Here is a 23013-nt window from a genome sequence, read left to right as displayed (position 1 = left end):
TGTTTGGAGTCCATGGTTATTCTGAGGTTTCTTACTTCCTTCAATACTTTCCAGATCATCAGGCTAGGGGGTGAAGGAGTCATAATTTTTCCAATCACCACATATGAGTATTTCTGTTTTGGAAGCATTCAATTGGGGATGGCTCCACATCATTCATTGATCCACGGCTCTGAGACAACTGAAAATTGGCAACTTTACAATGTCTTTGGGGCATTCCAGTTGAAAGAGTATTTGCGTACCATCTGTATAGTTATAGCACGTGAGGTGAAAATTGATGGATTAGTGCCAGTAATGACTTCATGTAATTGTTGAAAAGCATAGGCGAGATGATAGAGCCTTGAGGAACCCCGGCTTTTGTTAAGTACAGTTTGCATGAGAAAGGGAGGGTATGGATGACATTAGTTCTGTTGCGAAGGTAGGATGTGATTCAGTCCAGGGCAGTCCCCTTTATGCGGCTTCGTAAAGTATTTATACCAGAGTGTCATGGTCAACCGTGGCTAAGGCAGCTAAAAGGTCCAAGAGAAGTAGCACAGCAACCCGTTCCAGTCAACTGTGTTCCTCAGGTCATTTCAAATGGCAACATGGTCAGATTCTGTGGCTCTTCCTGGACGGAATCATGCTTGGAAGTCTGAAAGTATGGCATTATCTTCAATGAATTGTGACATCTGGGCGAATGCTGCGCTTACTATTAGTTTGCCCAGGAAAGGTCCATTTGTAATCAGTCTGTAGTTGTCAGCGTTCAGTGGGTCCAAGTTTGTTTTCTTCAGTAATGAGCGTATGTATGACTTTTAGAGTTCTTCTGGAAATTTTCCAGTAGTTAATGAATTGATGAGGATTCTTCTAACTGGTGTAGCAGCAGAGATTGTTAGAAGAAATCTCTTGAAAGTTTACGGTGTACACAGGTCAGAAGGGCTGTCGGCAGGCCTGCTTGCTTTGACCAGGTCCATAAATTATTTGTGTGAAATGTGTAGGAAGGAACAAATGAAGAGGCTAGGTTATAGTATTTCTGGAATGTTGTTTTGGAAAAGTGTTGGTGCTGGAGATTTGTCTTTGTTTTAAATTTGAGTCCAACATGTCTTTTTTGGCCATGTAATGATTTGCCGGTAGGAGAAATCTTGAGTAACGAGATGAGCTTCTTCTAGGCAATTTGTACAATTAGCATTTTGATTTCTGTCTGAATAGTAACTATTCTTATCTTTTTTTATTGCTGACTTGTATAATCTGTTAATTTTCTGTAGGCAAAGTTTGTCTTGATTGGTGTTTATTTTGAGCCAGGCACTTTGCAGCGTTCTAATTTGTTGTTTTATCTCTTATCTTTGTATTTCTCCAAGGTGTTTGTTTTCATGTGTTCTGTGTTTTCATTTTTAGTGGTATTAGGATACCAAAAGCTTCCTGTAGCCACTCATATCGTTTTTGAACAGAATTAATTGTGTCTAGATCTGTCCTGGATGTTAGTTGTGTTTCTAAGTGTTCCAAATTGAGCTTGTTCCACATCGGTAGGTGGATGCACATGAGGTGCTTTTAGGTGCGTCATTTGTGTTGTTTTATGTTGGAAAGCAAGCAAATGGTTGTCTGACCATGTGACTGGAGTAATTGTTTGAAAAGTAACTAGTTCTTCATTAGAAAAAATGACATCTAGGATGTGTCCAGCGATGTGTGTGGGTTTGTGGACGATCTGATGCAGGTTCAGTGCATCTAGGACAGCGATGATTGTTTTGGGATTGGGGTATATTGGGTTTGTCAAACCAAATGTTGAGGTCACCCAGAACGCATAGGTTGGAGTGTAGTGTTATCTGGTTTGAAACTATGTCTAGAAGTGTGTCGGGGAATGTCACGTTACTAGTTAGAGGTCTGTAAAAGAGCAGGAAGTTACAGGAGGAAGATAGTGTAGGATTGCATCTGGTGAAAAGACCTCACAATCTTTTATGGAGAGGTTGTCAGCTTTAGTTATTTGTAATGTTTTTCTGAACACAACAGCTAGGCGACCTCTTTTGCCTGTACGGTTTTGGGGATGATAGTTTGATAGCCTAAAGGAATGGTTTCATTCAGGACTGGAGCCCTATCATCTTCCAACCATGATTCAGTTAAGAATAGTATGTCAGGTTTTGTGTCAGTGAGAAGGTCGTAGATGCGATGTTTGTTTTAGAGAGAGATCGAGCATTTATTAATAGACAGTTTAGAGAACGTGCTTTGGTGATAGTGTGACTTTGTTATGTAGAAGAGGGAGCAGTATTTTGTTGGCTTGCAAAAGGTGTGTCCTTAGTGTTGGTATTAGATGCATGAGGATAGCAATCATGTAGCTGTTCTGTATCGTGTTCCTCGTCCAGTAGGCTAACAAGCATTTACAATGCAATGGTCTAGCCTTTGCAAAAGTTAGAGCTAATGGCATTGTAAATGACAACTTTTTTTATTTATGTGTTGGTTTTTAAATCAGATAAATAAATGGCATTGACATGTACAATGCCAATAGCTTAATCTCTCGCAAATGCGAGACCTATTGCATTTGCACCCACACACACACACACACACACAGAGCCACACACACACAGAGCCACACACACACACACCGATGTGATGGTGGTGAATGTGGTGGTGGTGGTGGATGTTGTGGTAGTGGATGTGGTGGTGGTGGATGTGCTGGTGGATGTGGTGGTGGATGATGCGGTGGATGTGGTGGTGGTGGTGGATGTTCATTTCGATTACTTTTGTAAAATGGGCTCAATGAGGTGGAATTGTACAGTAATGTCACCCTGCGGTAAATAAAGCCTGCAAAATAGCTGCACCTCTAGCAGCCAGCGAGCTGTCCTATTTTTAGTCACAATATTGCCTCCGATGTCGCACATCCCAGCCTGATGCACGACAGGGCTGGTCTTCCCCACCCCAAGCACATTTATTTCTCTGACGGAGCAAGCGGCGGCTCCAGGGCTCCTTCACCGGAGCAGACTAATCTCAGCCTCTCAATCCTGCAGGGAGGAGAGCACTGGGAGCCGATGTCATCTCTGCGCCTGTGCGTGCTTGGGAGGTGTGTAGTAAAGACGCACTAAACGTAGGTGAAATCAAAGTCGTTTATTCAGATCAAAACAACAGGTGCTCCCAGCTTGACGGCATTTGTGTCACCAACATTCCAACGCTGCCTTCAGGTGACAGCTCGGGCTAAACCATGGTGAGGAGTTAGGAGGGGGGGGGAATGGCAGGGTGGGAGAAACCATAGGATAAATTACAACACATCATCCTCCCTAGGGAGACCACAAAGGCGCGGGGAAAAGGGGGGCAGGTAAGAGAAGAGGTGGGCAAGAGGGGAGGAAGGGCAGAGCATGAAGGAAAGTGGGGAAGAGAGAGAGAGAGAGAGAGAGTGGGCAAAAGGGTGGAGAGAGTGGTATAGTGTGAGAGAGTAAAACAAGGGGTGAACAGAACAGGGAGAACAGTGCAGAACCATAACCTTGAGTTCTGCGCAGCAGACTCTGTCCTAGGTCAGGGCCTAGGTTAACCAATACATAGTTCACCTACACCCCCATAAGGGTGTGACCACCTATGCTTTTACCTCATGCTATATTGCCTGTGCCAGGACGGGGTGGTTCTTTTCCTGTGACTTTCCCTTCTCTGCCCCTTTTCCTGCCCTCTGTCTCCTGACTCTGAAATCCCCACACCTAACAGATCCCTCTTACTGGTAACAGGGACAACTCCGTCTTGACTCCACATTTTTCCGTCCTGCATGACTACCACATTGCTCTTGACCTCCTTTATTTTCTCTGGGGCGTAGAATCTGTCCTCTCTTTTCCCCATTTTGTCCGGCTTCCTGATGTACACCATCTGTCCTCTTTTGAGGTTCTTTTCCTTTGCACCCCACTTCCTGTCGTACCACTCTTTGTATTTGCTTTGCTTGTCTTCAATTCTCTTTCTCATATCCTCCTGATCTACCTCCAGATGACGTCCTTTCCCCATCCACTGCGGGGACAGCTTTGATCCAGCCTTTCTTCCTCTCATCAGCTCGAACGGTGTGTGTCCAGTGGTGGAGTTGGGGGTGGTATGGTAGGCCCACAGAGTTTCCATTATGGCGTCCTCCATATTTTTTCCCGACTTGCTGGCCAGATTTATACTCTCCTTCAGCAAGCGGTTCGCCCTTTCCACTTTGCCATTTGCCTTGGGACAATACAACGGAGTGCAGATATGGGATATCGAACAGTCTTTTAAAAACTCTTTCATTTCATCCGAGATCAGTTGGACCCCATTGTCCGTTATCATCGTTGAGGGAATACCTTCTCTAGAGAACACTTCTCTTAGAAAAAGTATCAATGACTTTGTGTTGATATTAACCACAATTGTGTGAGTTATCCAGTTGGAATAATAGTCTATCAATACCAATAGGTACCAATCTTGTGAGCCTCTTCCATGAATGGGTCCCGTTATGTCGAAGCCCAGTTTTCTCCATGGTGCCATAGGTACTTCCACTGGAATCAAAGGAGAATGCTTAGATACCTTGGATTTGTCGCTAATGCTGCAAGCGTAACAATCTCGTACCTTCTCCTCCATTTCTCGATCCATCTCCGGAAACCAGTAGTCTGCTCTTAACCCCTTGTATGCTCATGACGGAGCCGCTCCGTCATGAGCATCGGCTGAGCTGTGCTCATGACGGAGCGGTTCTGTCATGGCCCTGCCGCCACGCCTGCGCGACGCGTTCTATTAAGCGGGCGGGGCCATGACGGAACCGGTCCGTCATGAGCACAGCGCAACCGTGGCTCGTGACGGAGCGGCTTCGTCATGAGCATGCGGGAGCCGCTCGGGCCCCCCCCCTAGCGCTGCGGCGGAATTGCCGCCGCAGCAAAGGGGTTAATCTTGATTTGCATAGGCCCAAATGACCTTCATGGGCCAAGGTGATCACTTGCTGCCTCATTCCCTCTGGTGGAACAAGTTTCCCCGACTTCATGACGAAATTTGCTTCCACTGAAAGATCATCTTTTACATTCCAAAACGGTTGAATTTCATTACTCAGCTCCTTGCACTTCTGGGGCCACCCAGACACAATGTACCTCTTCACTTTCCTCAATGTCTCATCCTTTTCCAAATGCTTTTCCCATTCTTCTTTTGCCACAGCTGCTACACTTATTTCCAAAATGGTGTCCTCCACCTTTTCTTCTTCCGAATCGCCACGAACAGGAGACCTTGAAAGAAAATCCGGTACTCTTTTCTGTTGGCCCGGTATGTATACAGCTCTGAAATTATATCCTTGCAGGCCCATGACCCACTTTGCAATGCGCGGGGTCATTTCCTCCATGTTCTTCTTGGTGAACAGAGGCACCAGTGGCTTGTGGTCCGTATGCACCTCGAATGGTACTCCCCAAACGTAGAACTTGAAGTGTTTGATGGCCCAATAAACAGCCAGAGCCTCCTTCTCCACCGTAGAATAGTTTGCTTCCGGAAAGGTGAGAGTTCTTGATGCGAAAGCCACTACCTTTACTTGCTTCTCTACTCTTTGCGATAAGGTTGAGCCTATTCCCCGGTTACTTGCATCAGTGGTAATTATTATATCTCTTTCTGGTTCAAATTTTCCGATAAAGGGTGCCTGTATGATTGCATTTTTTATATCTCTGAACGCCATCTCTTGTTTCTCTCCCCAGTTGAAAATGCTGTCTTTCTTTACCAACTCTCTCAACGAATAAGTTCTGATGGCAAAGTCTTTAATGAATTTCGCCATGTACTCCGCCAGACCAAGACATGACACCACTTCCTCTTTGCTTGTTGGTGTTGGGGCATCTCTAACGGCGTTGACCAAGTCACATTTAGGTTTGATCCCCTCTTCTGAAATTGTGTGGCCCAAGTAATCCACTGAGCTCACCCCCAATTTGCACTTGCTCACTCTGGTGGTGAACCCTACCTCCTTCAACCTCCTTAGCACTCCTTTTATGTTCTCACTGTGTTCCTCTTCATTTGAGCCATAGATCAGGATGTCATCCTGGAAGCACATTGTTTTTCTGCATTCTCTGAGGATGTGCTGCATCACTCGCTGGAAGGCCGCTGCCGCAGACGCCAACCCAAAAGGCATCCGTAGAAATTTGAAGTTGCCAAAAGGAGTTGTGAACGCCGTCAGAGACTGTGACTCCGGATGCAGCTCTATCTGATAGTAGGCCGAGGACAAATCCAACACGCTAAAGAATCTGGCCCCTTGTATAGTGCTCAACATCTCTCCAATTCTCGGGAGGGGGTACCGGTCTATCTGAATGTTAGCGTTCAAGTCTCTCAGGTCTACACACAGCCTTATGTTCTTTCCTCCATCCTTGGTCGTGATAACAACCGGAGCCAACCAAGCTGATGTCTCTATTTCCTTGATTACTCCTTGGCTGACCAATTTGTCCAACTTGTTTTTTAAAGGCTCCTTCATACGTAGAGGAATGGAGCGCGTTTTATGTATTACTGGTACTGCCCCTTCTTTGAGCGTTATTCAGTGCATATAGTTCTTTAACACCCCCGGTTTTTCACTAAATACCTCCTTAAATTCCTGAGTAAGGTCTTCAGCAATACTGGGGGGGCTCTACTAAAAGCACTTGCTCACTGTTGTTGGGATCTAGCTTAATCCCTAGTTCCTTCTGATGCTTCCACCCCAGGAGATTAGAACCTCTCATGGTAACATACACTTTTCCCACCGTGTGCCAATCTTTAAAGGTTATCCTCATTTTTGTCATACCCTCTAATGGTATTCGTTCCTTGAAGTACCCTACAGGATTTATATCAGCTTTCTCTAGCTCCACCCCTCGTCTGGCAAACTTCTCTTCAAACACCCTTTTGTCTATTAGCGTGTAAGGAGAGCACGAATCCGCAAAAACTTCAATTCTCTCTCCATCCAAAGTAATTTCACATATGGGATATTCATTACATTCATTTACTTCATCATCTCCCACCTGGAATATAAAGGTTTCCTCTCCCCCATCCTCAATTTCAACATTTTCCACCATATGTACTTTCGGATTGAAATTCTTACATACCTTTGAAAAATGCCCCCTTTTGTTGCATTTCCTACAGAATACATCTCTTGCAGGACACTTCCAGTTGTTTGCTAGATGATTGGGGCTACCACATTTGTAACATAATAATCCTTGGGAATTGCTGCGCTGACTGACCTTAACCTTCTCCCCCACTTTACAAACAGTCTCCCCTTCATGTGCCCCTTTGCTCTCATTTTTAGGTCTCGCCTGTCGATGCGCATGCGCATCGAGCAAGCGAGACTATAGGGGCTCATCCACTCTTTATCTAACTGCAAGGAATCGTGGCGATTCCTTGCAGTGCCCGTGACTTTTAAGGTCAATGCGCATGCGCATTAAGCTTATGCGCATGCGCATTGACCTTAAAAGTCACGGGCGCGTGCACGTCCGTGTTTGTTTACCCTTGCCTACTCTCTCTCTCTCCCCTCTCCGCCCCCGTTCCGCCCCCTCCCCTTCCCGCCGTGTCGCATTTCTCCTCCCCCCTCCCCTCTCTTCCCCTGCCTGCCAGCCGCTAGCCTTGTTGATGCTTGTTTTCCTCCCCGCCTCTCTCCTCGCCCCGTTTACTGTGCAGCTCGCCTAACTCGATCTTGACTGCACAGAACATATTTATTTAAAAGCAGGGCGACTAGTTTTGTGACAGGAACGTGCAAGGATGCGCACGCTGCATGTTCTCTTTTGTTAAATAAATGTTAGGCTTGTCTCCCTGTCCCGTGTTTGACCGCCCCCACAACCCCACCGTAATTGCTGTTTTTTTTTCCTTACAGCGCACAAACTACTCTTTTTTTTGTTTTAACAACCAGTCATGGCGGCCGCTCGTCTTGCTGTACGCCAGTTGTCCAAAAATATGCCTTGATGTTAATAAACCATTTCATTCCACTGATATTTTGAAAACCAAGTTTACATTACGATGTGGGGAAACAAATATGGGGAACACGCTTTTCCGTAGCTTTCAGTAATTGCTTGTCTCTCCCCTCTCCGCCCCCGTTCCGCCCCCTCCCCTTCCCGCCGTGTCGCATTTCTCCTCCCCCCTCCCCTCTCTTCCCCTGCCTGCCTGCCGCTAGCCTTGTTGATGCTTGTTTTCCTCCCCGCCTCTCTCCTCGCCCCGTTTACTGTGCAGCTCGCCTAACTCGATCTTGACTGCACAGAACATATTTATTTAAAAGCAGGGCGACTAGTTTTGTGACAGGAACGTGCAAGGATGCGCACGCTGCATGTTCTCTTTTGTTAAATAAATGTTAGGCTTGTCTCCCTGTCCCGTGTTTGACCGCCCCCACAACCCCACCGTAATTGCTGTTTTTTTTTCCTTACAGCGCACAAACTACTCTTTTTTTTGTTTTAACAACCAGTCATGGCGGCCGCTCGTCTTGCTGTACGCCAGTTGTCCAAAAATATGCCTTGATGTTAATAAACCATTTCATTCCACTGATATTTTGAAAACCAAGTTTACATTACAATGTGGGGAAACAAATATGGGGAACACGCTTTTCCGTAGCTTTCAGTAATTGCTTGTTCCTTTCATGTTTTATGCACGACTTTTTAAAACTTTTTTTTTTTTTTACTTTTGTACCGGCACTCCAAAGGTATCACAGCGCTCGCTCGCAACCGGTTCCCTCGCTTCAAAGACGCTCGCTCCAGCCATTACATCGGGATCCTCGTCATTGCCCTGTTCTGCCTGACCCCTCCACCCGTGCTAATTAATTACAGGCATAACGGGGTCAGCATTTTGGTGAAGGCAAAGGTATCCATTGTATATGGAGGGCGCTCTTTTTAGATGAGTATTGAGTGGCAAATTGTCCCCAATAACTTAGATGTTTCTGCTGATGAGACAAAACAGATTTCATTTCGAGCGACATTGACACCAAGTGAGGAGCCGTCTGGTTTGCATTTTTTTACAGCGCAAACACGGCCCGAAGGTATTTCTGCAGAAACATACGGTACAATAAATTGCTCACTCACTCACCCTCAACCCCTCCCCCTCGACCCCTCCCCCTCAACCCCTCACCCTCACTCACCCTCACTCACCCTCAACCCCTCACCCTCAAACCCTCACTCACCCTCAACCCCTCACCCTCAACCCCTCACTCACCCTCACTCTCACTCATCCTCACTCACCCTCAACCCCTCACTCACCCTCAACCCCTCACCCTCACTCACCCTCACCCTCAACCCCTCACCCTCACTCACCCTCAATGCCTCACCCTCAATCACCCTCAACCCCTCACCCTCACCCACCTTCACTCACCCTCACCCTCACTCACACTCACCCTCACCCACCCTCAACCCCTCATCCTCACTCACCCTCAACCCCTCATCCTCACTCACCCTCAACCCCTCATCCTCACTCACTCACCCTCAACCCCTCCCCCTCCACCCCTCCACCTCAACCCCTCACTCTCACCCTCACTCACCCTCACTCACCCTCAACCCCTCACCCTCAAACCCTCACTCACCCTCAACCCCTCACCCTCAACCCCTCACTCACCCTCACTCTCACTCATCCTCACTCACCCTCAACCCCTCACCCTCAACCCCTCACCCTCAACCCCTCACCCTCACTCACCCTCAACGCCTCACCCTCAATCACCCTCAACCCCTCACCCTCACCCACCTTCACTCACCCTCACTCACCCTCACCCTCACCCACCCTCAACCCCTCATCCTCACTCACCCTCAACCCCTCATCCTCACTCACCCTCAACCCCTCATCCTCACTCACCCTCAACCCCTCACCCTCACTCACCCTCAACCCCTCACCCTCACTCACCCCCACTCACCCTCAACCCCTCACCCTCACTCACCCTCAACCCCTCACTCACCCTCAACCCCTCACCCACCCTCAACCCCTCACCCTCAATCCCTCACCCTCACTCACCCACACTCACCCACCCACCCTCACTCACCCTCACCCTCACTCACCTTCACCCTCACTCACCCTCAACCCCTCACCCTCACTCACCCCCACTCACCCTCAACCCCTCACCCTCAACCCCTCACCCTCCCTCACCCTCATACACCCTCAACCCCTCACCCTCACTCACCCTCAACCCCTCACCCTCACTCACCCTCAACCCCTCACCCTCAATCCCTCACCCTCACCCACACTCACCCACCCTCACTCACACTCACCCACACTCACACTCACCCACCCTCACCCTCACTCACCCTCACTCACCCTCAACCCCTCACCCTCACTCACCCTCAACCCCTCACCCACCCTCAACCCCTCACCCACCCTCAACCCCTCACCCACCCTCAACTCCTCACCCTCAACCCCTCACTCACCCTCACTCACCCTCAGCCTCACTCACCCTCAACCCCTCACCCTCACTCACCAACCCTCAACCCCTCACCCTCACTCACTCACCCTCAACCCCTCACTCACTCACCCTCAACCCCTCCCCCTCGACCCCTCCCCCTCAACCCCTCACCCTCACCCTCACTCACCCTCACTCACCCTCAACCCCTCACCCTCAAACCCTCACTCACCCTCAACCCCTCACCCTCAACCCCTCACTCACCCTCACTCTCACTCATCCTCACTCACCCTCAACCCCTCACTCACCCTCACTCACCCTCAACCCCTCACCCTCACTCACCCTCAACCCCTCACCCTCACTCACCCTCAATGCCTCACCCTCAACCCCTCACCCTCACTCACACTCACCCTCACCCACCCTCAAACCCTCATCCTCACTCACCCTCAACCCCTCATCCTCACTCACCCTCAACCCCTCATCCTCACTCACCCTCAACCCCTCACCCTCACTCACCCTCAACCCCTCACCCTCACTCACCCCCACTCACCCTCAACCCCTCACCCTCACTCACCCTCACCCTCAACCCCTCACTCACCCTCAACCCCTCACCCACCCTCAACCCCTCACCCTCAATCCCTCACCCTCACTCACCCACACTCACCCTCACTCACCCACCCTCACTCACCTTCACCCTCACTCACCCTCAACCTCACTCACCCCCACTCACCCTCAACCACTCACCCTCAACCCCTCACCCTCAACCCCTCACCCTCCCTCACCCTCATTCACCCTCAACCCCTCACCCTCACTCACCCTCACCCTCACTCACCCTCAACCCCTCACCCTCAATCCCTCACCCTCACCCACACTCACCCACCCTCACTCACACTCACCCTCACTCACCCTCACTCACCCTCAGCCTCACCCTCACTCACCCTCAACCCCTCACCCTCACTCACCCTCAACCTCATGCTAAAGATTTACAAAAAAACCCATAAACAATTCTAAAAGCACTAACTCTAATGCTGCGAGACCTATTGCATTTCTAATGCTTGTTTCCCTTGTTACCCCCTCATGTATTTTCATCTCTTTCATGCACAACACAGTGTGCTCTAGCCCTTTAGCAATACTCAGAGCCTCTTCCAGATCAGGATTCCTTGTAAGGAGTTCCTCCTGTATCCTTGGGTCATTTGTGCACCTAACAATCTGGTCTCTTATCATAGAGTCAGTCAAAGCCCCGAATTCACAAGTAGCAGATAGGCCCCTCAGGACAGCAACGTAATTTGTGACCTTTTCATCTTTCTTCTGCGCCCTTTTGTAAAATTTGTGCCTTTCCAGTACTACATTCAGTTTAATTTTAAAATGTTCTTCCAATTTCAATAAAGTATACTCATAAACATTGATCCCTCCTACCTCTTCTTGTTCATCATCTACCTGCCTACCCGTTATGTCCTCAAACACTTTCCTTCGATGAATGCCCAAATTATGCAATAAAATATGTTGCTTCCTCACATTGTTGTAATTTCCTCCCCCAATTGCTATGAGGTAGGATTTGAATATACCTTCCCATCTTCTCCAGGGAATATCCGGCTCACCCAGCTCATTTAGAAAGGGTGGGGGCTGGCTCATCCCTGCCCCTGCCATGGCCATCAACCAGTAAACCCTCTATGCTGCTATGGAGGCTAACCCTGAAAGCTTCAGAATTTTAGGAGAAGTAATATACTATTTTATCCCTCCTTTAAAATTTTCCTTACTGCAATGTGTGACACATAATAAATTGAGTTTACCCCCTCAGAAAAACGAAATAAACCTACTTCAATGGCTTTTCAATAAACATTCAATTAATGAAACTGAAACTGAGGAGACCACACAAGTCCTCTTTCTATCTCCTTGATTCCCCACAGTCAATCGCTCTGGGCGGGAACTTCCTGTGGAGAGCGTCGACGCTTCGTCAGAAACTCTCTGATCACGATGCCTTCCAGCCTTCGGTCCGATGCCTCTTCCGCCGTGCACACAAACCGTCGAAAAGGAGACAAGATCAAGGCAGTCTCTCTGTAGGAAGGTGGATATCTGACTATGGTTGCCCCCAACTTTTTGCCTGGTGTTTTGCTGGTTTTTCGACTTAGTTGACCTGGGACCCTGCTATTCAGGACCCCAGGCCCACTGCTCTCTCTGTAAAATGGATTCCATGTACCTTAGGTACATATCTAATTGGATACTGAAGGCCAGATGTAGGTAAATCCCATTTTACCGATTTTGAAATACAGAATTTTACCGATTCGGTATTTCAAAATCGGTAAATGGGATGTAGGTCCCAACATCTGGATATGTTACCGAATCCTTACAAATTCGGTATTTACCGATTCGGTAAATACCGAATCGGTATTTGCTATAGAATCCTATGGGCCTTGAAGCCCATAGGATTCAATTCAAATACCGATTCGGTATTTACCGAATCGGTAAATACCGAATTTGTCAAGGGTGCAGGGGGTGTCACTTTGACACCCTCTAGCACCCCCAAAACGGGCATGTGTGCAATGTGGCACACAGACATGCCCTAAGGGCACGTCTGTCTGTCACATGGCACATGTGTACATGCACAGATGTGCATGTACCCAGGAATCGGTATTTTACCATGGATTTGTATTCCATGGTAAAATACCGATTCTGTAAGCCATGTGCCAATGGAAAATTGGCTACCCACATAGCATTTACGGTAATTTTACCGATTCGGTAATTATTACCGAATCGGTACCTATTACCGATTCGGTAATAATAACGATTCGGTAAAATTACCGAATATGTGCCCCTACATCTCCATAGCCCTTTACCGATCGGAAACGGCCGAAAATCAGTATTTTCGGCCGATTCCTATCGGTAAAGGGCTACCTACATCTGGCCCTGAGTCACCTTATCAGTCCATGTACAGTGTACCTTAGGTACCCAGGGCATAGGTGTACCCAGGGCCTACCAGGGGCTGCAGCACGTATTATGCCACCCCTGGCTGGCCACCCTATCTGACACAACTGGCTGCACGACAGCTGGGGCAAGGTGGTGTAAACACCCTTTGCTTTAGATATAGTATCCCTATATCTAACCCTAAAATGGACACATACATTCCTATCAGTCACTCCTATGGCAGGCCTTATCAATCCTGAAGGCAGAGTGCTTGGAATTATGTGAGACGGTGCTCTGGCATGAGCTGAGCCCGTTTGCAGCTTGCGGAACCAAGTCCTAATAGCTGGTCCATGATAACGCGTACCATATACTCTTAAGTGCATTATAATCCTCGCGGTTATTTGCCAACCTTGGTATCGCTTTATCAAAACATGTCGAGTAAGGTGTCATACGATTTGGAATACTAACCCCTCGCCAATTCTGGCGACGGGGTTAGCATTCCACCCTTCTAGAGGGACACGACATGTATGTAACTGTGAACCCCGGTTAAAGTTAACTCGAGCCTCAGCATCACAAAATAGATGCTGCCACCACAGACACAAGTCTGACCTCCTGCTGCTGGGAGTCCTTCCAGCGAGGAGAGCTTGGACAAAGGGTTTCCTGTCAGGGGCGGTGCTAGCACCATCCCAGACAGGGTTTTGTGTATCCCAGGTAGGCAGGGCTGTGAGGAAGGTGACTGCAAGTGGCACCCCGGTGCTCACTGTGCATATGCCGGCTCAAACCAGTTCCAGGGGCACCCCAGCCCCTGAGCTGGGGAAAGTCCGGACAAGGGAGAGGGGTGTAACCACCCCCCTCCTGGTCCCACCCATGGGCAGGACCTAGTCGCGTGCCAGCCCCTTTTCTTAGAATAAAGGTAGGAGCGGGCCCCCTTCCCAAATTAGATAATCTTTAATCTTGAACCACTTTCCACGAAAGGAACTCTTGACATTCTTTGAAGACTCTCCCTTGTGGCTAAGGAGTAGCCACCCTGCACCCGCAGGCACCACCTAAGCATCGCGGTTTGCTGCACGTCCATCCTCCGGATCAAGACTGACCAGCTCGACGAGACCCGGATTCCCTGGCATCTCTGACCTCTACCTGCATAATCAGCCCAGCTGAGATTCGTGGGTGTGACGAGACCTGAGGGACCGGCCATCTTCTGAAACTGCACGACGCTTAACCAGCACGACCGCCGAGGGATCCTCGAGTGAGTGCACTGGGGTTTGAGAAGCCCCAACCCAGAGCAGCTCCAGCACCGAAGTCCAGCCCCCCAGCATCCACGAGATCTGCGTGGGGCCCTTCTGCTCTTTGCTGCTTACCGCGTTGTCCGGTCACTTGCCAGTTGGCTAGTGGCCCTCCTGACGACGTACCACGATGATTTCACCGCTGGACTGGTTGCTCCAGACTGGCCCTTGCTCCCTTCCAAAAGAGGAGCATTCCGGACCCTCCTGGTCCACTCCAGACGCCAGCTTGACTCCACCGCGTGGGCTTGCCCTTGCCAAGGCTTGTTGCTCCAATCCTGGTTCCAGCATCGCCGACAGCAGACACCCTCGTGGGATAGCTCGCACCTCCAGCCTGGTCGCCGACAACGCCTCCTGGCCCGTGTGACTGCAGAGTCCAGCGTCGCCCACTCATCTGATTGCGGTGACCTCATCCGGTGCCATCCTGGTGCCCACACAATCACTGGCTAGTGATTAAGAACTGAGTCCCCTCTGCTTTCAGGTCGTCTCCATCACCGATCCAGGCTTGGATCACACCGAACATCTTCACTGGTCGCCTGCCAGCAACTTCTTCTTTCAGGCTCCATAGACTACAACGAGGATTCCCGACGTCTTTTGAACCCTATGCAGCCGCAGCCCCTGGGCTAGGTAACCCGAGCATTTTGGTGCTCCAACGCAGGTTCACTATCCAAGTGTCCAGATCCTTTTTCGTTTTAAGTCCACCTAGTCGGATTCGTCCGGAAACAGTAACTTTAGAAATACCAGCCTCCATAGACTTTGTCCCGCATCCCGCGTGAGAGTGCACACTCTGCACCGGATCTCCCTAGGCCTCTTGCTCCTAACCTTAGGGTTCAGTAGTGTAGGCCTAGCGATCCTTAAGCCTCTGGATCTTGTTACTTACCTACTAGTATTTCGCATTCCACTTTTAGTGTATATGGTTTTTCGTGCCCCTCAGGCATTTGTGTAAATTGTGCAACTTGAAGTATTTTCGTAAGAGTTTTGTATTGTGCTTAGCTCCCTGACTCATAAAGAGTTCAGGGTAGACTTGTTATAAATAAATATCCTTTATTTTCATAACAACTTGAGTGGTGTCCTTTCACTTGGTGTTCAAGGGGTATATGTGATGGTAAAACAGCTGGCTTAACACGCCCTCTAGAGTTTAGCCTAAAGACTGCTTTTGTCCACGCTACTAGGATAGCTGGTCTATAAGGTTGACTTACAACCAATCATCAATAAGGGTCGTTTGGTATGATACACAGTGATCACTAGAATAGTGAGCACTATATATCAGGCCAACTTCTCACACTCTCCTACACACAGTTCACACACTCGATGAAGTGGACGAAGCGGAGTCTCGAGACCTTACTCACAGCGTCGCGCACACCAGCCACTTCTATCACAAACTCCTCTCCTCGTCAGCAACGACACCAGCTCCCTTACACCACGGAACTCACTGCGCCTTCGATTGCGGACGGGCCTTAGGACTCCCATCAGTTTGAACACCAGCACCTCTCACCGCTAGTCGTCCGCCACATCGGTTATGCTCCCTTTTACAGCACCAGCTCACAGTTCATCACGCAGCCCACCACGTATACGCTGCTTCGCCAGGAGGTCACCACGCCGAGCTGCTACCTCTTCAAATACTCGCACGTACCGCAGAGAGTTGACCAGCAGGGGTAAGTCAATTTCCGATTAACTTTTCTTCCGTCCCAGCATCAACTCCAGGGGGATGCACCACGCTGACCCTGGCTCAGCTCCTTGACCCTCGTCGCCAAAAAGTGTAGTAAAGACGCAATACACGTAGGTGAAATCAAAGTCGTTTATTCAGATCAAAACAACAGGTGCTCCCAGCTTGACGGCATTTGTGTCACCAACATTCCTACGCTGCCTTCAGGTGACAGCTCGGGCTAAACCATGGTGAGGAGTTAGGAGGGGAGGGGGGGAATGGCAGGGTGGGAGAAACCATAGGATAAGTTACAACAAGGTGTCTACTCGAGGGCTGATCCGGGACACCCTACCTTAGTCTTAGATGGATCCGCACATGCAGAGGGCAGGCGTGCGCGTAGACCCCACGAGCGCATCCTTCACGCAATGGCGCTTGTGCGCTGTTCACTCACCGCATGTCTCATTCCGGGAGCAGCGGCGCTGCAGTCAGTGCATAGGGGACACCGATCCAAGGTCACCCCCCAATCCCACAGAAAGCAGAGAGCCCCCGAGCGCAAGGGTGGTGGGGGTGGGCATGCGAGAAGCGGCGACACCAAAGTGTCATCAGAGACTCTCAGCCCCCTCCCTAATCCCAAGGCATGTATTATCAGCTAAAGATATGTGTGCAAGGCTGCCGCTGCCAGTGACCTAGCGATGCTGCGGACGCATGCCCGGGGATGAGGCACGCTACCTCCCTTCACAGAATCGGCTGGGTAAAATGCAGATCAGAAACAGTGTTTAGTGCACACCCCACTTGTGATCACCGCATCCGAAAGCCGAGGTAGCTGGGCAAGGAACAGGATCTTGTTAGCAACCTGTCACACACTCGAGATGTGAACAGGTTTTCAGATACATGGAACACAGCGGCGAGGGGCACTGGGAGGGGGAGAGGGAAGAGGACGGCGGAGAGAGGGATAGCGCTGCCTTTAATCTTTAAGCCCCGTCTTTTTCAGATTGACTTCCCCGACTTCCTGCTGGGGTAAAAGGTTCCCTATCTTCTTTATAAGGCCATTTGGATCCATAAAAAAGATAAGAGACCTTCTACGCCAGCAGTAAGTCGGGGAAGTCAATCGGAAAAAGACGGGGCTTAAAGAGAAATTAGAACTTCACTAGGACCTCTTCTCCAATGGCTGGCCACCGTTTACGAGGCCAGCCAATGGAGAAGAGGGGCGGGGCTTAACCCTCCTAGTGTAGTTTACTAAGAGACATAAAATCTCACGAGCTCGACTGTGCATGTGCGCAGTACGCCACACGAGACCTAAAAAGGAATCCATAGTGGTAACCGTTGCAATGGAGCATGGCTTTCCCTTCCCCGCAGTAGTAGCTGAGGTGGCCTTGTGCCTAACCATGGCTAAATACACAATAATATGTAGGCAAGTAACTAGATAAGCCCTCTGGACAGGAAAGGTCCCACATGCAAAGTTATTTGTGTGCTATCTAAATGAAACAGTCACGAAACAAGCCCAGTCCACCACACTGCACACTCCTACCTCCTTAGTTGCTGGAAATGTCACTCAAAAAGACCAGTGGCGGGCTCCTCCAGTAGCTTGGAAACCATAATCACCATAGACTTTGTTATGCAGGAATTCCCAGACTACAGGCTGGTGCTTCCGGTATTTGGAGTCCCCCACCGCTCGCAATACTGTGGTGTATGTAGCAGGAAAAAACAGATCTGTTAGCTGTAGTCCCAATGAGCCAGGCAACATCACAAGCAGCTGGTGAATGCGAAGTGAGCTCTATTCACACCCGGCAAACCTGGGACACATGCCCAGGGACTGAGACAAAGCAACCACTGAGTACAATGAGGCACCGCTTCCAGGCCTGTTACTGCACTTTCTCCGTTGCTCACCTGCTCCTTGAAGGCAGTACTCTAGATCAGCTAGCCCCTCCCACCTGTGTTGCGCGGAGAGGAGCAGCACGCGGAGAGAGGGAAAGCGCTGCCTTTAATCTTTAAGCTGCGTCTTTTTCAGATTGACCTCCCCGACTTCCTGCTGGGGTAAAAGGTTCCTTATGTTCTTTATGGGGCATCTGGACCCATAAAAAAGATAAGAAACCTTTTACGCCAGCAGTAAGTCGGGGAAGTCAATCTGAAAAAGACGGGGCTTAAAGAGAAAGAAGAACGTCACTAGGACCTCTTCTACAATGGCTGGCCACCGTTTAGGCAGCCAGCCAATGGAGAAGAGGGGCGGGGCTTAACTCTCGCTAGTGAAGTTCTCCTTAAAACATAAAATCTTGCGAGCTCGACTGCGCATGTGCGCAGTAGCCACGCGAGATCTAAAAAGGCATTTTGATGGGTCTGCCTGTGTAGGTGGTGGGGACGGTGGTTGAGAGCGAGTTGGTGAGCTGTGTTGCTTTTGTAGTTTAACCTTGTACAGTAGACATGGAGAAGTGAAGTTGTGAAGTGTGGCATGTTTCTTACTTTGTTTGTGTCTGTTTAGAGCAGAAGATGTAGGAGTTAGGTGTGGTGGTGTAGCATGTGGGTCATGTAGTAAGGTTCTAAATTGTCTAACGGATGAGAGGCTGTTTAAAGAGAGTTGCTGTATATGTCTTAGGTGTGGGGGAAGAAAGAAAACTTGGCATTGGAGTCTGTTAATTTGTGTAGTCTGAAAGGTTGGTGTCCGCTTGTAGTTTGTGATGGAAAGTATCGAGGTGTTGCGCGTGAGAGATTTTGTTGTGCTGGTGTGCGTATTATGTTTTCTTTTTGAGGAGTAGTGAGATGAGGTGCTGATGTATTTTTTTTAGAGATGGATTTGTTTGTATAATACATTTTGTGAGTGGAAGTTTTAAGGTAAAGGGAGTGGGGATGTGTTTGTTCGTAGAGTGTATGTTGTGTGTAAGAGGGGATAAATAAGAGTTAAGAATGTCTTAGAGTAGAGTGTTGCAAAAGGTAATAGGTATGGTGCAGTGGAGTTTAAGTGATGTGTGGATGTGTAATTGTGGTAGAAAGAAGAGGAGGACATGCTTCATCATTGGGCCCCACTAAAGAGGCCGAGTGCCTCTTTAGTGGGGCCCAATGATGAAGCATGTCATCACCAGGTGGTGAGTGAGGGCTTTCCTAACTGACCTGAGTGAGGCCGGTTTTATTTTCCTTTCACTCCTTCGTGTGGTCTTGTCAAACCATATGACACTCTATTCTTGTTTAAATATACATAACCGGGGAATAAGAGTGTTGCATACCTCTCCCTACCACTCCTTTTGTTGGTATACAAGTAGTAATACAAGAAATCGACCTGTGGTTTTAGTTTATATGCAAAGATATTGTACAGTATGCATTTTGCCCGAAGTGTTGAGTTGTCTTATTGCCATAAGAGCCAGATTTGCGTTTGTGTGTACATGTTCATATAGAGTGGGCCTTTTCATAAAGGTAAATGAACATGTGTAGATTTACTCCGGTATAAATGTACTTTTACACCTAGGCATCTCAGAATAGCAATGTGTAGATGTACACCTAAGTAGAGTCTTGCATGTCTCCAGCCCCTGAAACCAGACAGTGGAGACATCTAAGACTGAATTTACAAGTGTACAGTTACTACTAGTAACTTTTCACTTGTAGCAGGAAATCACACCCACTGGGGAGTATATCTCCCTGTGGTAAAGTACAGGCAAAATGAATAAGTTGCATTAATACTTTAAAAAACTATTTTAATGTAAATTTATAATGTGAATTAAATTAACTTAATTATAAGCCTAGAACTAATAAAGTGAAATGTTACATCACTTTAACTTATCAAATTAAATGTTCATTGAATAACTCAAATATATACATATAATTTATAAATATTTTAAACAGATATCACTGGCATTTAAATATTTGAATAATAGTAACTAAGTTAAAGTATGTTTTTAATGTAAAATATTTTACATGGTTATATAAAGTTCAAAAGTTATTTTTTTAATTAAGTTATTAGGCTTAATACTATTAAATATTTAAACATGAATGAAGCATAACTTTCAATGAAAAAGGCGTGCAGTGGAAGGACACTAGGCAAGAGCAGAGATACCTAGGCAGTGGGAAATTCACACATATAGGAAGAGAAGCCGGCGCTTGTTGACTAAAGAGAAGCAAGGAAATGAGAGTGACAAACTCAACCAACGGTAAACAATTTGCAGGCTCTAATCCCTCAAGTATACAAAATGTCTTGCAAGAGACAGTGGATGTGCTGTTTCAGGTGAGACCTAAAGTATATGGTATGGGGTGGCAGGAGTGAGGGAGGAGGAAAACTGTGAAAGAGCAAAAGGTGCCAGACAAACTGACTGAATGGCATAAAACAATAGACAGTGCCCCCAGAAAATGTGTGTACTGCCTGAGGAGAAACAGATATTACCGAGCAACTTGTACCATACAGGACCTTTCTCACACAGAACTGTACCACAAAGATGAAAAATTCTAGACCGGTTTTGATGCTTCCCAACTACAAAATCTTTAAGCCTTGAGGAAGTTACTTTTCGGTAACGAAACACGTGTCGGCTGCCTGTTTAATCTTTGTGGAAAGAACTTTCAGCAACAATTTTGGCATCATGTACTATCACAAAGGCTGTACAGATATTAATTGTGTTTAACAAGATATTGAAACATCAAAAGGAACCTCACGCTTTGAATGTTCTCTTTATATGGTTAAATATTGGTGCTATTTATATGAGCAACTGGTGGTCGTGACTCTTTAAACAGGTCAGGGCAGGGAACAAACTCCCTTAGAAGCACTTGCTTCTATGATAAATAAGCATTTGAGTGCTGAGGTACGACAAATTCTTAGAATAGTCTCTCACAACTGACCACTTTTGGGATTTGAGTGGAAGCCGACATCTGTGGTAGTGGGATGTCAATGTTACCTTGAGGGGCACCGTTTTTTTTTATACAAGAATCAATTTGCATTGATATAATCAGTTTGAACGGAAAATCTAATTATAGGATTGGAATGTGCGACAGTCTAGACCACCACTACCTCTGTTGCTTTATTGTAATAATTTGAATCTTTACCAGGCAGTACTTTAACATGCAGTTAAAGGTTTTTTTTTTAATAGCATACTTTTAAGTTATTTAAAAAAGTGATTTTCAGGTTTCAGATGGGTAGAGGTAAAGGGAGTTGAGGATGACTTTAGTGTTCAGTGGTGGGGTAAGGGAGGTGAGGATGAGTTGAGGGCTAAGAGGTGGGTAGAGGAAAAGGCAAGCGAGGGTGGCTTGAGGAAGCAGATGTGGATAGAGGTAAAGGGAGGTTAGAGTGACCAGAGGGTCAGGGATGGGTTGAGGGGAGGTGGCAGTGACTTGAGGGCTCGGGACAAGCAGAATTAAAGGGAGGGTGACTTGAGGGCTCGTGGGAGGTAGAGGTAAAGGGAGGTGAGGGTACTTGAGGGCTTATGGGGTTATAGGAAGGTCAGGATGACTTGAGGGTTCAGGGGTGGGTAGAGGTAAAGGCAGGTGAGGGTGATGTGTGGTTCAGGGGGTAGGTAAAGGTAGGCAGTGGGGATTTTAGGTGTTCGGGGTGGGTAGAGGTAAAGATTAAACATAAATCTTTTGAAAACAGCCCATGTTTGATGATAAGTAAAACACCCTCTAAATTATAGAAGAGGTAACCAACAAATAAGTAAATGTGACACTGTGACAACCAGAGTAAATTCTGAAAAATACAAACTTTCTGGCAACAGTCATAAACAAACAGAATACGTTTACAGCTTCATCGTCAATTAAAGCAACAGGGGGTCAAAATATATGTTTTGAAATTGCAGGGCTCAAAACAACCACTCGCGATGCTGCAGCCATTCCCACATAATTAAAATGGTGCCACATAATCCCTCCCCCGCTGCACAGTTTACACATTTCAATAAAAATGCTTTCTAGTTATAATGTATCCAATGTCATTAAAAGCACTGCCACTTGTCTTGCCCTGCAGTGGTAGGCCCTTTGCAATCGTTAACTGGTATCTTGCAATTGCTAAATGCTGTAAAGTGTTAAACTGATAATAATTACGTTAAACTCAATATTGTTAATATTGACATCACAGTGAAGCAGTATGGGACGAAATGAGCTACACATTGATCCTCCTTGTTACTTCACGTCACGGTAAGTCCAAACCGCCAGAGTTCTCCGGACATTTTTCTTGTGGTCTGAAAACTGCTGTCATCTCCCTTTCCCACTACAAACCACAGAGAGGGCGTGCATTTAGGAACCGAGGCTCCGTTTCGCTCCGTTGTCTCGTGGAACTGTGTGCGCCGCACAAAACTACCACTTAACGACGAAAGGGAAACAACCCGGCGTCTGTTATGGAGACTGCGCTTTTTGTGCGGCAAGGGGCACGGCAGCTTTCGTGTTGTCAGGTTTTCTTATCAAGCTCACACCGGGAAACAGATGGGCATGGCAAATGTGCCTTACCCCAGCCCCGTCCGCTCCAAGTTCTGCTCCCCGCGTTGGCATCCGCTAAAACCCCCTATCCAGCAATATCCCCCTCACTTCGGAGAGGACTAGAAACAAGAGGCATAGCGGAACGTATTACTGTCCAATGAAAGGCGTAATATATATTCGGAGTCCCGCCCCATATTTCCATTCACGTTCAGAGGTTTACTCCCAATATGGCCGCCTCGGTACCTTCACTGTAAATATTTACGCTGTCTAGTCTTTTTTGAAGTCTTTCTTCCCACGTTCTGTTCAGTCTGTGAGCGCGGGTCAGGTACTAGGTTATCAAACACTGATCACCTCAAGCATTCCGGCGTTGGATTTGGTTGGTGTAGTGGGGGCGCAACTTTCGAAGATGGTGGAGGAAACTGTGATTAGCGAGGAGGAAGCGGCCCAGTACGATCGGCAGATCCGTCTCTGGGGACTGGAAGCGCAGAAGCGGTGAGCACCGTTGGAGGGGTGGATGGAGGAATACAAAGAAGGCTGTAACATTTTGAAGTGATGGTGTCAGTCAGTCAACGTTTGAGCTCATG

General features: G+C 47.9%; 1 protein-coding gene across 1 annotated transcript in view; it reads left to right on the top strand.

The window, feature by feature from the left end:
• The first annotated feature begins 22629 nt into the window (after nt 1-22629).
• The window catches only part of SAE1 (SUMO1 activating enzyme subunit 1), a 372093-nt gene continuing 371709 nt past the window's right edge, over nt 22630-23013 (top strand). The window contains exon 1 of the mRNA XM_086938482.1: nt 22630-22921. Coding sequence (XP_086794608.1) covers nt 22836-22921 — 86 coding nt within the window. The 5' untranslated portion in view covers nt 22630-22835. The remainder of the gene's footprint in view (nt 22922-23013) is intronic.

This window comes from Lissotriton vulgaris, chromosome 9, assembly GCF_964263255.1.
Source record: "Lissotriton vulgaris chromosome 9, aLisVul1.2, whole genome shotgun sequence".
NCBI lineage: Eukaryota > Metazoa > Chordata > Amphibia > Caudata > Salamandridae > Lissotriton > Lissotriton vulgaris.
Note: the sequence above shows the minus strand (reverse complement) of the source record. Positions and strands in the feature narration are given on the sequence as shown.